This window comes from Aythya fuligula, chromosome 20 (assembly GCF_009819795.1).
Source record: "Aythya fuligula isolate bAytFul2 chromosome 20, bAytFul2.pri, whole genome shotgun sequence".
Lineage (NCBI taxonomy): Eukaryota > Metazoa > Chordata > Aves > Anseriformes > Anatidae > Aythya > Aythya fuligula.
In genome coordinates, this window is record NC_045578.1 from 7,957,717 (window position 1) to 7,974,205 (window position 16,489).

The 16,489-nt window shown below is 37.0% G+C and overlaps 1 protein-coding gene across 1 annotated transcript in view; it reads right to left on the reverse strand.

Annotated features, from left to right (window-relative positions):
- Positions 1 to 898: 898 nt before the first annotated feature.
- The window catches only part of LOC116497345 (transmembrane protein 211-like), a 61,794-nt gene continuing 46,203 nt past the window's right edge, over positions 899 to 16,489 (reverse strand). Inside the window, exon 3 of the mRNA XM_032201048.1 lies at positions 899 to 1,833. Coding sequence (XP_032056939.1) covers positions 1,607 to 1,833 — 227 coding nt within the window. The 3' untranslated portion in view covers positions 899 to 1,606. The remainder of the gene's footprint in view (positions 1,834 to 16,489) is intronic.

A 16,489-nucleotide genomic window follows, 5' to 3' on the forward strand; every position in this document is an offset into this window, starting at 1 on the left:
TTCAAAGATTAGTAATGGAACTTACGAAGTTTATGTGCAGAATTTGCCTTTAGAGTGCATGACAACATAACAACAGACCATTATCTTGAAAAATAATGCAATGTTCCATTGAAGTTTATAAGTTTGAGGAATGTAAACTAGACTGTAGAAGTCTTTGACGTATTAAAATAACACAGTGATTGTTCAATCTGTTTGCATTTTCTTATACATCCTCAACATGTCTCTCTGTCCCTTCATATACACTTTCCATTTAGGAAAAAAAAAAAAAGCAAACTAAATTCAGGAATTAGTTGGGCTCACTTAAGTGAAAAATAATAAATTTGATCACTTGTTTTTTGCCAAAATAAAAAACTGAGAAGTACAGCTCTGAATTAAATATAATCTATCTTTTTGTTAATAAATAATACAAAATAAAATATAGAAAATAGAATTAAAATTCAGATTTTAAATGAAAAACATAATAGTAGGGTGAGATTAGAACCCAATGTTTTGTTTAAGACGATCAAGTGCACTTATTTCAATCTTTGATAGTAATGAATCCAATGCTACCAAGGAAACTAGACAGATTTCAAATACAAGTCCATGAAATATGTCCATGTGCTAGTTCTATCACAGAATCAGATTCGTCATATTTGTTGTGTTCAGTAGCATTTTTTTGTTGTTGTTTTTTACAATAGTGGGATCTTAATATGAATGGAAATATTAGAAACTAGTTAATTCTGGCAAATATTGTCACTACATACAAGGGCCATAGGGCACATACGTTTTGTAAACACAGTTTTTTCTTTACAGCCTTAAAAACAAACAACAACAAAAAACTTACAGTTGTCATAGTTCAAGTCATTTTGTAAAATTCCACATAAAGTTGCAATCCTAAGAAATGTGGATTTTTTTTTTTCAGTTGGTAACCTGTTGTATCATCATGGAGCCCTTAGAAGTAGTTAAATCACTTTCTCTGTCTCTCTGAAAAAAGTCATCTAAAATTTATCTTAATGAAGATGACTGTAAATCTTGAAGATTAGATTGGTATTAAAAAGTGTGCTGACAATTTACAATATGGAAGTATTACTAATACATATAGACTAAAAAGAAACTTTTTCTTGTATACAATTCTTTTTAGTTATCAAGCTTAATTTTAGGCCATGGCTACTAGTAGTCTTTTTTCACTAATCAAAATAATTATAACAAAATATCATTATTGGTTTTAAAACTATTGGGTTCATAAAAGTTTTGACATTTAATAATATATAAAAAGTGAATTGAAGCTTTTAAAAGACTTACGGTTTTGAGACACAAATGAAACTTTGGGAGGTAGACAGATGTTTTGAGGATAAACAGATATATTTTTTTTGTCTAAGGCATTATGCCACTGTATGTTTAGAGCAGTAAAAAGGCTGCTGATTAATCTTAGTTCAATTCCAGAGTGTTCGCTACTTATACGTACGGAAGACTATCAATGCACTTTTGGTCTTTGTGAATCTGACCTTCTCTCCCATCTCCTTTTTTTCCCCCTTCTTTTTAGCAATACAGCTAAATGGAAGTGCTATAATAATTCTGCCCATTGCCTGTAGACAGGAATATTCTGTTCTTAAACAGTAATAAAATACTATAAAATAGTAGGTATTGGAGTTGGAGATATGTGCTCTTTTGGTGCATATTTTGCAAAGAATGGTAAAAAGACAGACAGCATGACCCCAACAATTGCCAGCATATACCCCCATCCAATCTGGCAGTCTCCTGCATAGTAGATGTCTGAATTCTCACAGAATCTCTTCACAGTAGCAGAGTTGAAACCAAAAGGGTAAACCAAAAGCCCAGAAGCCATTATGAACACTAGAGAAGAGGAGAAAAACACAGTTATTATTGAACATTTAATTCCTTTGAAAAAAATCCTTGTTTTAGAAAGGCAAATGTTATGTTCAAATCAATGGGAAAAGTTATGGCTTAAAAAAGGACCTTCCAATTGTCATATTGTTTTCCTTTTCATAATTACCTCTGATGGACAGCAGTGTCATAACATGGCAGCAAGTTGGCATTGGGATATTTTTTCATGAGAACTGTTGCCCATTATGTAACTTCTGTAATACAGACCATTTAAAAAAAGTAAGATGATTCAGATATAATGGAATCCAGAGGAGAAGATATCCTAAGACTGCAGATTCCAAACCAGCCTGATTATCTTTTCAATAGCATTTTCAGACTTGAGACAAACAATTACTTTGTTCTGCCAAATAAAAACTTTCAATGAAAGAGATAAAATAGATTTTTTTTCAGATGCTGCTGATTAAGTTCTGATAACGTAAGCACTTTCTTATTATTCTCAGTATTAAAAACTCAATTTGTTTAAAAAAAAAAAAATCCTGCATTTGACCCAAAGATTGTGAAGTGAAGAAAATATAATTTGTCTTATTTTTATTTGGATTTGAGCATTGGAATCTTTCAGAATATATATATATATATATATGTGTGTGTGTGTGTGTGTGTGTGTGTGTGTATTTTCTCTGTAAATTTGAATATTAAAGACCTAAAAATTAAGACCTAAAGTTTCCATGTTATCTAGTTTTGACAGCTTGGGTTTAAAACCATAGAGTGAAGATAACAAGACGTGCTGTAGAATCTGGAGATTCAGTGTAAATGCACAAATTTAAAGTAAGAGGAAAGCAGCAAGTTTTTTACTTCCTAAAGCCAAATACACTAGCAGATTAATCCAGTGTATAATGAGGAAATGTATCTAAAATGCAAGCAAAGCTTAAGCTATCTCTTGATGTTTGAAAGCCAGACTTGCCACCCGCAATTACAGTGTGTATTACCTGTTAGCTTTTAATAGAACTTCGCAGATTTTAGTCTTTAGTGAATACGTTATATATTTAAATATCATGGTTTATGCAATTAATGAACAGTAGAACTACTTTTCCAGCTTTGAAAATAAGCCTGTCAAGGTGTAAATCATGGCTCTGATAGAGATGCATTATAATACTCCAGGTACAATGCTCAGGGCCTGGTTTTGTCCACCTTGGAAGTCAAGAGGGGCTGACCGAGGCCAATATGAAGGCTTATGCCATCCCAGCCATTGTATATACTTCTTGTTTAAAAGAACACTGAGAAATTATTATTTTAATTTTCTTTATTTTGTGCTAATGAATTACTGTTGTATTTAAAATCTGTAGTGTATTTTAAAAGGCTTTATTTTATGCTTTTTAGGAAGATAATTATGAGGCAGACCCTATTCCGAACTTCTGTTCTTCTAGAATAGCATTTTGTTCAAATTCAAGGTGTATAAGTAATTCAGGAATAGTGGTAACCAGAATTATCTGTTACATTTGAGCTAATAGATAATTCATAACCAGCAAATATTTAATGAAACATTAAGATGATAAAACAAATACTACTTACTATTCTCTGAATTTGTAATTGCCTTTAAGGTAAGGCATGTGCATATTACTCCAATTATAATATTGGAGAGGCTAAGTCTTAGAACTATCCACTAAAAACAACAATCAGTCGTTAATCTTGTTTAATTAAAAAAACTTTAGTAAGTTTGTAGGCTACTTGACCTCAAAAGTTTTAACGTGCTCGGCTTGTAATGTCCCTTAATAATTTGAATAAAACCTTTTCTTCTAGTCTAAGTGGAACCACTGAGTTAATCCTTGTAAAAAACAGTAAGACCACGAAAACAGAACTTAAAAGGAGAGAAACTGGAACAGAGGCAAACTTGCAAGTCTGTTTCCCTCTAGGGTAACTCTTGTAAGGGTACAAAGAGAAACTGCCTGCCAGTAAGTGGAATTCTCTGAGAGCAGGTGCTTTTCCCTTGCTCCCACACCCACTCTAATTCCCTTTCATCACCTTTGTGAATGGTAAGGTTACACTGATTCACAAGGAAAGAACACAGTGGCTTTGCCCTCTTTCCAGGCTTAAGGTGTACGAAGGTGTCGATGCTACATGCAAGGTCCTTCCCAGCCCAGCCAACATCTTCAGCGCATGCCTTTCATTCCATGACATTTAACCAGAGGGAGTCCAAGATGCTGAGCACTGTACAATTCTTAGCAGCTGTGCTTGTGTGCTCAGACTCTACTGTTAAACAAACATACAGAAACTGAAGCTAAATACAAAGAAATTAGTTGTATTATACAGAGCTACCTTAACTGCACATATTAGACCACTTAAAACAATACAAAAAATAAATACAAAATGAAGCTAAACTAGACACATACACAACCTTCTTATCTATCAAAGGTCACTGAGCTTTCCCAAAAGAAGAAAAAGAGCTAAGGGCCAGCACACTTTCTTTGTTCATTAAAAAGTTGTGGCACACTTGCATGGCCAAGAAAATTATCATAGAGTATCATCTCTGTGGAATGGAATATAGAAAGCAACCTTGGTGAACAAACAGAGGACTTTTCCTAATGTTATTGTAAAGTTTGAATGTTAAACATCTAAGCTGAGCTGTATACTAAACTGGTATCAAAACTATTTAGGCTGTAGCATTTGCTTGTGGGCTCAGATGGGAAGTGGAACAACATACTATTGAAAAGGCTGTGATGTAAAGTGGATTTGCAGCATAGACCCACTCAGAACCCACACTGCACGACTGCATTAAAAATCTTGAAATAGCCATATGGTGGAAAAACTTCTGTAAAATGCTAGGGCCATTTGCAAAGGAAAGCAAATGAGTTTTAAGAGAAACAGAATCTTCTCTAAGCAAGAATCAGGTCTAATAGCAAAATTTCAGTTCATTCACCTTTTCAAAGCCAAAATAATCCACGCATCTCATTCAGCTGAACAAGTCATTATGCACAATTGGAAGTAATCTTTTTATCATAAAATCCCTTTAAACTTTGCTGTTATAATTTGCTGTTTTTCTGACAGAATCTCAGCCCTCCTGCTCTACTTCATAAATCTGTCCGTGTATATGTTTTCTTTTTTGTTGGGTAACCCAGCTACAGAGTTATTTTGAAGGTTGTGCTTTACAGTGACACTAATGTTTTGATTACTTGGTGCTGATGTTTTTGTTTTTATAGTTTGATTTAATAGAAGAAGCTTTTTTATTATATTTTTTTTTGTAAGGATAGAAATAATCTGTGACAGTTGAGTGTAATGTGTTCACATATCAAATGGGCTAAAAAGTTACTCATGGTTTCATATCCTCAGGCATGTCACAGAATGGCCTCATTATTCTCATTTAGGTGCCCTCTTTCTTACAAAGGCTCAAAATATTGAATAGCCTGTTATTATCAGCAGAAGCCAAGCTTTCAGACATGGTGCTAATGACTGCTTAATGGTGCTGTCTATCAGCAGTGCAGTTAGCTGGGAGAACACACAAAGAAACAGTGGGACTCCATTTAGGCACCTCATATAGCACTTATGCCTCTGCACGGTTTTCCAACAACAAACATCTCTTTGAAAGGTGTCAGACTACAGCAGTGAGTGTGTATTACCATTATATAAAGTGTAATCCCACTGCCATAGAAGATCATGAGAAGGCAAGACAACATATTTGGGCTTCTTCTACAATATAAAGCATACGGAATACAGAGCAGACTTGCTGGTAAAATGGATGGTTGGATTTCTTTTTTTAACATGGTTTGACTGATCATTTGGTTCCTCAAACTGTTTTTTGACACTTATCTGCCATAAACTACTGTGTTTTATTAGAAACATGCATTTTATTTTTTTTTATTTTAGTATCTAACACATGGTATTTGTTATCGCTAGGACATCATCACCTGAGTTCTCACAGGCCACCACCAACAGCCACTGTTGAATGCAAGTCAGTTTATAGTCAAGTCCATGTGCATCGAGTCAACTGTAAGTCACTTTTAATTTCTGCTTTCTAACCTTCTGCCCTGACAAAAAGTTACAGTCTCACTCTTCTTCTCTTGTTCTCTGTACTTCACTTGTGTCCTGCAGCCAGATGGCAACTGACAGTTTCTCCTCTGAAGGGTTTGCTAGACAAGGCTGTGCTCTTGTTACCTGCTGCACAACCAAGACTTTAAAAATGTTTTCCTCTTAAAAAAACAACAACAACAACAACAAAAAAACCCACAAACAACCTACGTGAATTTGTCAATTTCTAAATAAAATAACTTTCATTATAAGGAACAGGTTATCATTAGAGTCCTTTTTATGGAGAACACAGAGTGTTCTATACAAAAAGTTTTAAATTATAATTGGAAATAATACTGAAATAATATCATTACTACTCAGGGAAAAGCAGCATTTTCTGCTGTTTTAAAATACAATAAATTTTAGTTCTTTGTCATTGCACAGGTTCATTTATTTCATTAATCTTCTGAAGTACTATTTAAGTATTTAACAGGACAACACATTGTGATTGATTTAATTTTAAACCAGACAAACCAAAATAATGCAGTTCTCTACAGTATGTGCAGAGGGCACTAATGTACAACTGTCTTAAATACCATGCACAAAAAAATGGCTATTTCCATTTCCATTTCTTTCCCAAAGACTGCTGGAGTTTTCAAGATATGAAACAAATAATTTAACAGCTTTCTGTATCGTGAGGCAGGAGTGTGAATACTTGGTTAAGATTATGTGTATCCTTCCATACTAATGTTTAAACTCTGAAAAGAACTGGAGATGGAAATGGTCCACAGATATAAAGATCAAAAAGAACAACGGAGGGTGTATTGTTTTATTTTATTGTATTTGTTAATGTGTTTAAATGATGTGTAACAATGATTACAAGTAGTAAAATATGCTGTGTGCCTGAATTATCTTCCTGGAATTACCTGCTGTAAGAAGATTATTTGGTCTTAGAAGTTTAATTTTCTTACTTTAGGAGTAAATTATATTCCTGATACTCGTAACTATTATGGTTTAGTTTCAAGAGTGTAGGACTTCTTATCAATCATGAGAGTTAGGGCTGAATCCTATGCGAGTAAGAGTATTCTTCCAAATGTGTTAAAGATTACTTTACCATCTTATCTATTCTTGGAAAATTTTTATTGACAAAACTTAATCTACCAAAGCAGTTGTACTTTCTCACTCATCTCATCAAGAAGTTTCCTCTTACATATAATACATTGTTTCTCTTCTTAAAGCTGGCAGTTCATCTTAGGCACACTCAGTTGACTTTGAGTAACATTTCCTCAGGTTTATACAGTGTTCTCTAATAATTTTATTAGCTCCTCTTAAGCTTTTTCTTTATGTTTATTTGATTTTACTAATATAATTTTAAATAAGAAGGTAGATGCTTATCCAAAGACACAGACACCCTAACACAAAGCCAGAAATACAGCTAATATCTGAGCTGCACTGAGAAAAACCTTTAACCAGTAAATCAGCCAGAAATCTTCAAAGGCATCATCTTTTCCTACTGCACTGGCTAGGCTACTTTTAGTAATTTCCAGCACTCTTCCCTAGCAAATATTTTTATGGCATGCCTGAAGGGTCACTACATTTAGGATATTTTGTACGTACATGGTGCAAGTTCCCCTGTACAAAAATGAGATATATTTAAGTCTTTTCTACCAACTGGAAGCCTTAAGACAATGCTAAATAAAATCCAAGGTCACAATTGTTCTCCATGGTAATAGCTGCACATGAGTCTACAAGCAGAACCAAGAGGCATTTTGGGGCTATCCACAGATGAGCAATTTCCTTTGGCTACTTCGGAAGAGGAGGAATTACCTAGACTAACTTTGGTGAAAGCTGAAATACATCTAAGATCAGCAGGCCTCATTTTAAACGTCAATTAAGTATAAATAAAATGGTTGGAAAAGTGATTTATTAAAGATAAAACTAAAGCAGACAAAATCTTGCTGTGATGGAAACAAAATATTTGAGGGGTGAGGCAAACAGGGACCACTGTTAAATGCCATTCTCCTCTACAGAACTAGCAGGTGCAAGTCAGGTACCCATAATTCAAACTTTTGAAAACAGCCCTAGCAATTGTTTTCTCCATAGAAAGCAAAATGGAGAGAAGGGAAAAGTGATAATAATGTCCATATACTTGGTATCAAAATGAAGCTGTCTCCCTCTGAACAAAGACCTGGAACTAGTTATAATGATACAGTCACTTCTAACATATTACAGTTTAGCTCTTTTCCTTTTAAAGAATGATTCCATTGGCTTCATTTCAGTCAAACATGTTGTGATTTGAAGAACATGTATCACTCCTGGACTGCTGCCAAATAAGTAGATTATACCAGTTCTTTTTCTAGCTTTTCTAAATGGTGCAACTCACAAGTTAGAACTTCACAGCTATAAGATAAATGTGGTTATAAAGAAAGCTACGTAGCATGTCTAAATCCTTTCTTAGCTAACAAAGGATATGTACTGGTTTGTACAATGTTTCAGTCTGTGTATAAATAAATGCTAAGTATGTTACTACAGCTCGCAGGCTGAGGTACTGCATCAGATATAGTAACTTATATTTTTATATATGTATATATATGCAAAACTACTGAGAAATATATGTATGTAAAAAGCTGGACAATATTACTATAGCGTTTCAGTTTATCTGTATTTAGCTGAGGTGGAACAGGAAGAGGTTATTTTAAATAAAACTAATATTGAAATAAGAGTGCCCACACACCTTTTTTTCAGAAATCTTTTTAGTACCACTTAAATACCCCACTCAAGTTCTGTTGGCATAGCTTCCTCATGCAGGCGGGCCCTTAGTGCACAAACAGCCTGTTACAGAAATGTGTAGCTAAGTCTACCCTACATTTTAACTGAAGGAAGTGGAATCTAACTATCCAGACTTTGGAAAAGAAATTCTCTGAAGACAACATAGAGGTAATTGGCCTTGGTAATTGCTGCATTAGCTACAAGTTTATTAAGGGCCACAAAAGAAAATGCCATCCCAGTGACCCTTGAGGTTGCGTTTCACAGCATGTTTTCTACATGAGAACAAATGATGAAACTTCAGTATTTCTGCCAAGTGAGTGGTAGCTATGGTGAAGATTTATTGTTGTAATCTGGTAATCTATGGGCCTAATCATGCAGTTATAGAGTTGTGTGCCATTTACTCAAAAAGGCTGAAGTGATCTAGCACTGTGTGGACTGTGGTGAAGGAGTGCATTTTGTCATCAGCAAGGTTAGAAGATATACAGCCTATTTAGCAGACTGTAAAAGGCAGAGACAAGAACTAGTGGTTCTCAGAATAGCAGATTGTTACACAGAATGTTACAAGGCTCAGAGAGTTAAGAAATTGGGACTGTCAAATGCACTCTAATTTGAAAGCCATTAGAATTATCCTATTTTTTTTTTAATTTCTCCAATAATTATTTATATTTTCTATTTAATTTATGGAAATAACGGAAGTCATGCTCACTTCATCTCTTTCAGAACACCAAACAGAAGCAGAGTAATAATATAATATTGACACATTTAAGTGTTGGATTCTTTAGATGAGAGCAGCATGCTCAGGATGTATTGTGCCTGCAATGTGCCTGCATTCCCTTATCTATATTAAATTTTATTCAACAATTAAGAAGTGCTAATAAAAATGCATATTTCAGTTGCTCTATTTTAGGTAAACGTAATATGGTACATGTTTTCTAAGCAATGCACATTGGTTAGCTGCTCAGCTCCATTTCTACTGATAGAAATAAAGGTGGCAAATGCTTTGCTTCTGTTAGTTAAGCTATCCATGCCAGAACTAGCATGCTGTCCAGCACAGGCAGGGAATGAAATTGATAACTGAAAAATTAATCAATACTTCTTCTTGTAATCTTTTGGCTAAGAACAAATGCAGCTTCAATTCACCATCCAATGCATTCCCTAGCAAGAATAGTATCAGCCTGGGTCCATGTGCAGCTGGAAGCAGTGAGGGAGCAGACACATCTCCTTGTAGCATATTGTCTCTCCCAAGGTGACAGCTTGCCTGGGAAGCGGAGATTCTGCGCAGCCTACATGCAGCAGGTCTTGGCTCCTGCTCTGGCTGTCAGTTCCAAGTTCCTAAATAGCTATTTAGAGCAGCGGATGAGGTCCAAAAGATGGGCAGTGATGTGTAGATCACCTGAAATGTCATGATTTGACATGACACATTTGCTCCCTTCTTTTCCCAACCTGCTCAGACCTCATAGGTCTGTTTTAAATCAATTTTTCCACCTCTCCCAAGACTCACAATTTAAGCAGAGCAGACGCTCATGAAAACAGATTTATAATGAAGCTGGTAGCCATTAAATGCTAGCCTTACATCAGAGGTGACCTTATTGTAAAGGCATCATACAGTGAATTTATTTTGACTTTGCACATTCTATATCTTGTCACCCACATCACGGAGATGCACAATGTGGCAGCTAAGTCAGTGGTAGCAGGAGGCCTGATGCCTGAGAGTAATGCCCACGTCTCACTTCGTTATGGTTGCACTTTACATCCCAACAGTCTTCAAGCCTCAGGGATATTGCATTCATTACCTCTTTCAGAGGCATGTATTTTACATAAATGGCTGAATGGTGATTAGAATCCCTGACAGAACAGCATTTTATATGGAATGCAACCATGAAAAATACATGCTTAAAACAAAACAGGCATCTTAGATCCTTCTTCTAATTGATTTAAGCTACAAAGATCAGCTTCCGTTTTCCCAGGACACAGGAACTGCCAGGAAGACACAAATTGCATGTTTTCGTATCTCGTAATAAAAACTCTTTGACAGGGGTCGAAACTAGAGTTTTCTGTTTCTCAGATATCCTAGTCCTGTGAATGTCATCACTCAGCAGAAGTACATGTACTGCCACCTGATCATAAAAAACAGTTCTGTAACAACCCTCATTTCACGCTACTGATTCCAGCACACCATAAATCAGCAGCACCACAAGTAATGCTGGAAGTAATTGTCTTCTCCAGGGCTCCCCTCTTTTTACAGCCCAGGTGCCACAGCTGTAGCCATATGGTTGGGTACATCCTACTGAAGTCGGTTATAGCTGCACCTCCAACAGTAAATACTTGGAAGGTTGTTTGTTTTTTTTTTTTTTTTTTTTTTTTTTGAACGCTGCAAACTTGAAAGTGCAGCTTGTAGTGGTTTTCCTAATCTTTAAAACTGTTATAAAAAAATCACCTGTGGCTTAACCCTAGATGCTCTGCAGATAGGAAATGGGAATGCAACTGCTAATTCACTGAAAGCAGCCTGGTATCTCTGCAGGTCATCCCAGGTCCAATCCTCAGACAAGTCTGCCAGTGTGCTACACTCTGACCTGTCCTTCTTAAGTCAATGCACGCTCTTTCTACTGTCTACTGTCTACTTTTCTGAGCAGAGGTTGCCTGTACTGATTGCCAGCTGTGCAAATGAATTAATGCTAACATTTTGGCTCCAGACTCTTTACCTCCCACTGCAGACACAATTTATAGGTACCTGAGCAAGTCAATAGTTACCTCAGCAAGTCATTGGTTGCAATGGGCACTGCCAACTATGACATTTTGCGATTCTGTTGTACTTAAAGCCGCTTCTGGCTCATGTCCCTTCTCTGCTTCATGGAGCTAGAAGCCCATTATTGACTGACATGTGCTATAGCTCTCAACTCATAAACACACACATGTAACTTTAGGTCATGGTAAAACAAAAGAAGTGTTTGAGTTCTGAGGCAGAGACACTTAGTTAGAAAAATAATATAGAAATCCACAGTAGTGATAGAAATACCCAAAATGACTAGCTACATACAAGCGATTTGGGATATCTGACTATTTTTATCAGGTTGGCTCTGCTGCTCAATTTCCCATCTTCAATTATACCAAAAGGACCCATACTTCCTCCTTCATTAATGCATTTAAAGGATTTAATGAGTTACTTCATCAGGTTAATAAATCCCTTCAATAACTTTATTACAGTTTGATACAATTATTCAAGTGGTTCAGCTAACAAATGATCATCATTTATACTTCTTGACAGAATAACTTAGTTAATATATCTGGACCATGAAATACAAAATCTATAAATAAACTATGAGGACGATTGAATCCCCCTCTTTGTGGGGGAGTTTTTATATCTCCAGTTAAGGTAGCACTGAAAATTCTCTGTCTCTTGTGCAACTTCAGGCAAATGCTAAGAACTGCAGGAGACTGGTGCCTCCTAGCAGTATTCTGCATCCTGCTGAGTGCTTAGGAAGAAGGTGAGCTGCTGCAGGACTCTATAAGCAGATCTCTTAAAAACGCATTAGAAAGGACATAGCCTGTATTTATTTTTTTTTAATGCTTTATCAGGTTTAAAATCCAGCTTAATAAAGGCTGTTCCATTTCTTAAGGTTAACATATTTAGCTAATTTTGACAAGGTGCAGTGACACCATCAGAAAATAACATTGTATTCTAGAAATTATTTTAAAAGTAAATTGAATTGGTTGCTATGCCATTTTTTTTCTTTGTGGCATCATAGTAAATGATGGCACCAATAGAATAACCTAAGGGGCAAGGATGTTTTCAGAATCTTGAACCTTTGATTGGCCAGTAGTATTACAGTTTCCTATTTCCAGAGTAATAATATTTATGGTAGGTAGACTGCAAGAATGGAACCATACCATTTATTTACTTTACTTGATAGCCACCTCTGGCAAGAACAAATTTCCCATTAATCACCATCTTATCTCTGTAAGAAACAGTTACTCTCAAGGACATCTGTATTATTCCCTTTGTTTTATTAATACAGAGAATAGCACTGCTATGGATCTTCTGACATCGAAATGTATTTATTTTCTATACTTTCTTTTTTAAGGGGAGCCGAAATGCTTAAATAAAACAAGCATTGATCTTTGTTAATAAACAAACTACTGAAGACCCAGATCATAGAGAGGGACATGTGCACTGGAAATCTGAGTACATTTGTTTGTTGTTTGTAAAGAAACTGCAAATCACTCTCCTCTTTTTTTTTTTTTTTTTTTTTTTTTTTTTTTTTTTTTTTTTTTTTTTTGTCTGCTGAAACTTCAGTTATGAATTCTGAGTTTCTCCTGGGAATGCAGATGATCTTGTTAACATGTAAGTGCCAGAAATACAGTGCCCTCCAGTCCCACAGGTCAGGGAAGTGAAGCTAATTTCTAAGCTAAGTCTTTAGCTTGTAATAAAAAAAATCTTATTTCTCTTCCCTTGCACTTGGTCTTTAGTTAGCATTTTTTAAGTGACATATTATGTTGAGCCACAGACTGATTTGTTTTTCTAATTTTTCAAGAATATTGTATCATATATTTTCATATTTAAAAAAGAAATCAATATAAGCCCATCAGGGAACAATATTACACAGACAAATTCTCTTTCATGTGAGAAAAGCATTAGTGGAAATTCTTCTATGAGACAAGATTTGTGAAAGTTTCTCCCTGTCAGCAGGTTTGGTTCTGTTCATGTTCCTAAAACAAAAGATAATTGCAGATGAACACAGGTCTCAGGTCAGCTGAGAAGGACCAAGCTCTTCCTCTAGCAGCCCACTAACTTTTGTGCAATCTGCGTTGAAATAATGGAGCCACAGTTTCCCATTTCCTTTCATTTTGGTTCCAAGTGCCCTGCAGAGCTCAGAGTGGCAGGGCCACTCAAGCACTGTGATTGCAGAGGAGACGCAGGCAGCATTTAATGGTTGCTTTCCTGTGCAGCCACCTCTCAGCTCAGTCTCAGCAAGCGATAACTGTTGGCAGCAGGATCTGCTGATGCTCACGTGTGTTAGACAGAGCAAAGTAAAAGGTCTTGCTGCCAGCCTGCCCTGGGACGCTTTTCTCTCCATCTGTCACAGCTCAGGACACAGAATACAGCCTTGCATTGGCTGTTCTCATCAGTGCCTACTGAAATGTGTCTGTCCGCCCTGCAGGCCTGAGTCTCCTTTCCATGGAAAGCAGACCCTGAAGATGGAGGAAAGGAAAGAAAGAAAACTGCTCCATGCTCTCTAGAGCATGATGGCTCCTCTTCAGAAGTGATCACGTGCTTGGCAGGCAGGAGATGCACCCCATGGCCCAAAAGCAAATATCTATGTTTCAGTAGCACAAGCCTTGCGCAGTACCAGTTAGTAGTTTTGCTAGTGCAAGGGGGACCTGTTCACTTTCATTTGCTGTTTAATTAGGTGTCCAACACCATACAATGGCAAAAGACGCTTCCTTTGATGGGATGAGCCACCTAATTGTCAGTTGAAAACGCCGTCGCGCCTGCCTCCTAAATCCACGGGCTGCTCACACAGCAATTACTCTGGAGTCTGTCAAATGTGATTTAACCAGTAATTTGCCTGCAAAGTGAAAGCTGTTGTTTCCAATATAGTAAAGGTTTCTACCCTCTGCCCTGCCCCTGTGTCACAGCTGGGCCCAAGCTATGCTAGTCCTGCCAATCACAGCTGTCTCCTATGAGATTTCAGGTGTGGGTAGGGTTGGCCGAGCCAGGAGAGCAGTGGGAGCCTGGCAAAGACTCTGGAGAGTCTGTGCTGGAGTTTGGCAGGTTGCTGTGTGTCTGTGGGGGTCTAAGGATGCTGTTGGGAGGAACACTCCGTAATGCAGCTGGGTTTTCCTGACTCTAGAGGTGAGTGCAGCCTGGCTTCAGGCATCCTTGCTCTGCTGTGCCTGCCCAGCTCCCTGCCACCCTGCTGAGAGGTGGCAGGGAGCTGGGCAGGGAGCTCCCCATTTTGCTGCAGGCACCAGCACCGGCACTGCCAACCCTACAACACAGCAAGGAGAAATGCCCCAGGCAGGCACTGTGTCTGGGCTGGTTAGTGCATGATAGGGGCTTCCTTCAGGGATGACAAAAATAACTCCATTGCATCTCCATCTTCTTGCATGTTTGAGTTAATAACATTTATGGGGCAGCACAGAAAAAATTAAGTTAATTACATCATTCATCATCTCAGGATACCAAATTACACTGTAACTGAAAGAGATACAGAGAAATGTATCTAATAAACGTAGTGTATTTTGCACAATTTACTTTGCATTTTCCATATGCTGCAAAAAGCACAGGACAGTATGACTTCTTAATGATCATAATGTATGTGCAGAAAGAGCAGTTCCCTGAGGACTGCTGATTAATCAGGGAAATACTCATTTGTTCTGCCAGAAGTGATGTGCATCAAGGCACAGCAAATGATGAATCTTAAATGCATACAGCAGCCATCAGGGTTCAAAAGTTTCCATTCATTTAACTATTTTTCCCTTCAAGAAAGGAATAAGTTTCTGCACAGCACTGGGATATAATGGCACTTGTTCTCCATCCTAATTCCTTTAGGGTTTTGTCTCATGGAGGCATAAAGAGGCCCCACATTCATTTCAGCAGCTGTAAATGTATGCAAGTCAACTTCCAAACTAAGAAATCACTGCTGCTTGCTTAGAGAGGGGGAGGACATAAGGTCCCCACTACAGTATCTGATTACAGTGGAAGGGTCTTGGGAACAAGTTAGATTTAAAGGATTTTTCATCAGGTTTTTAGTACCCTAGAAACACTGCATGCCCACTGACTGCAGTCCTTCCCACACTCCATCTCAGTCATATTAATTTTGTGGTTTGGCACAGTTGTTGCCACTTTGAAGTTTGCTACCTGGTGTTTGCTAGTAACGATGTGCAACTTCTGTGCTGCGCACGTATTTCTCTATAGTGTTCATTTGCAAATGAGCCACAGAGAGAACAAACTAAAAGCAGATGTGTCATACTTTTCTCTGTACATTTGGAAGCTCAGTCGTGGAAATGTCTTTGTCAAATAAATGAATTCCAGGTCACTGGGATAAACAGATGCAATAAAATACTTGTATGCAGAAGAAACCCATATGAAAATGAGATCCAATAACTCTTCAAGGAAATTGCTGTGTAAGAGATCCAACTTTGAGGCTTACCTCAGGCTTTTACATAACATGATAGTTAGTACTTTAAATTGGAGAAAATGTGATGGGATCTTTCAGCTTTTTTCCACTTGCTTTTTCAATTTCATGGGATCAGCAGAAAGTGAAGGGAACCAAAGCTGAACCAAAAAAAAAAAAAAAAAAAAAAAAAGCTGCACTTTTGAATCCAGTGCTGCCTGAGCACACAGTGGGGAATTCTTTTGGTGGAGAAAGGAGTATGTCTTCCCCCTTATGGGCATCCCAAAATTGTCAGAAAATGTGGATTTTTTGTTTTCAAAATAGCATGAGATAGAGGAAAAACAGAAATAAATGGGAAGGCTGAAACATAATTGGAAAACAGCAGATATTTAGTTTGGCTCCTGATTTATTAATGCATTATAGTTATGCACTCAGGAATGAAACCTCACTTTAAATGTTTTCCAATTCTAGCAGGGATTATTTACAGGAAATAAAAACAGTTAAAGAATTGGAATAAAAGCCTGCCTGTACTGAGTTGACAGGAGTGTTGCCACTGACCTCATTGGGCCAGGTTTTGCCCCCAGATATCTACAGAGAACCACAGTTCTCTTGCAATACGACTAGCAGATTAATATTCAACAACCACAGGCATTTTCAAAGCTGCAGTGACAAAGTACTTAAAGTTTATCTTCCTCTACACAGTCCTTTATTTTTATTTGGTTGGCCTAAAAACTCTGCTCCACGGTTTTGCTTTTTAATGCAAGACAGACGCTGATCCA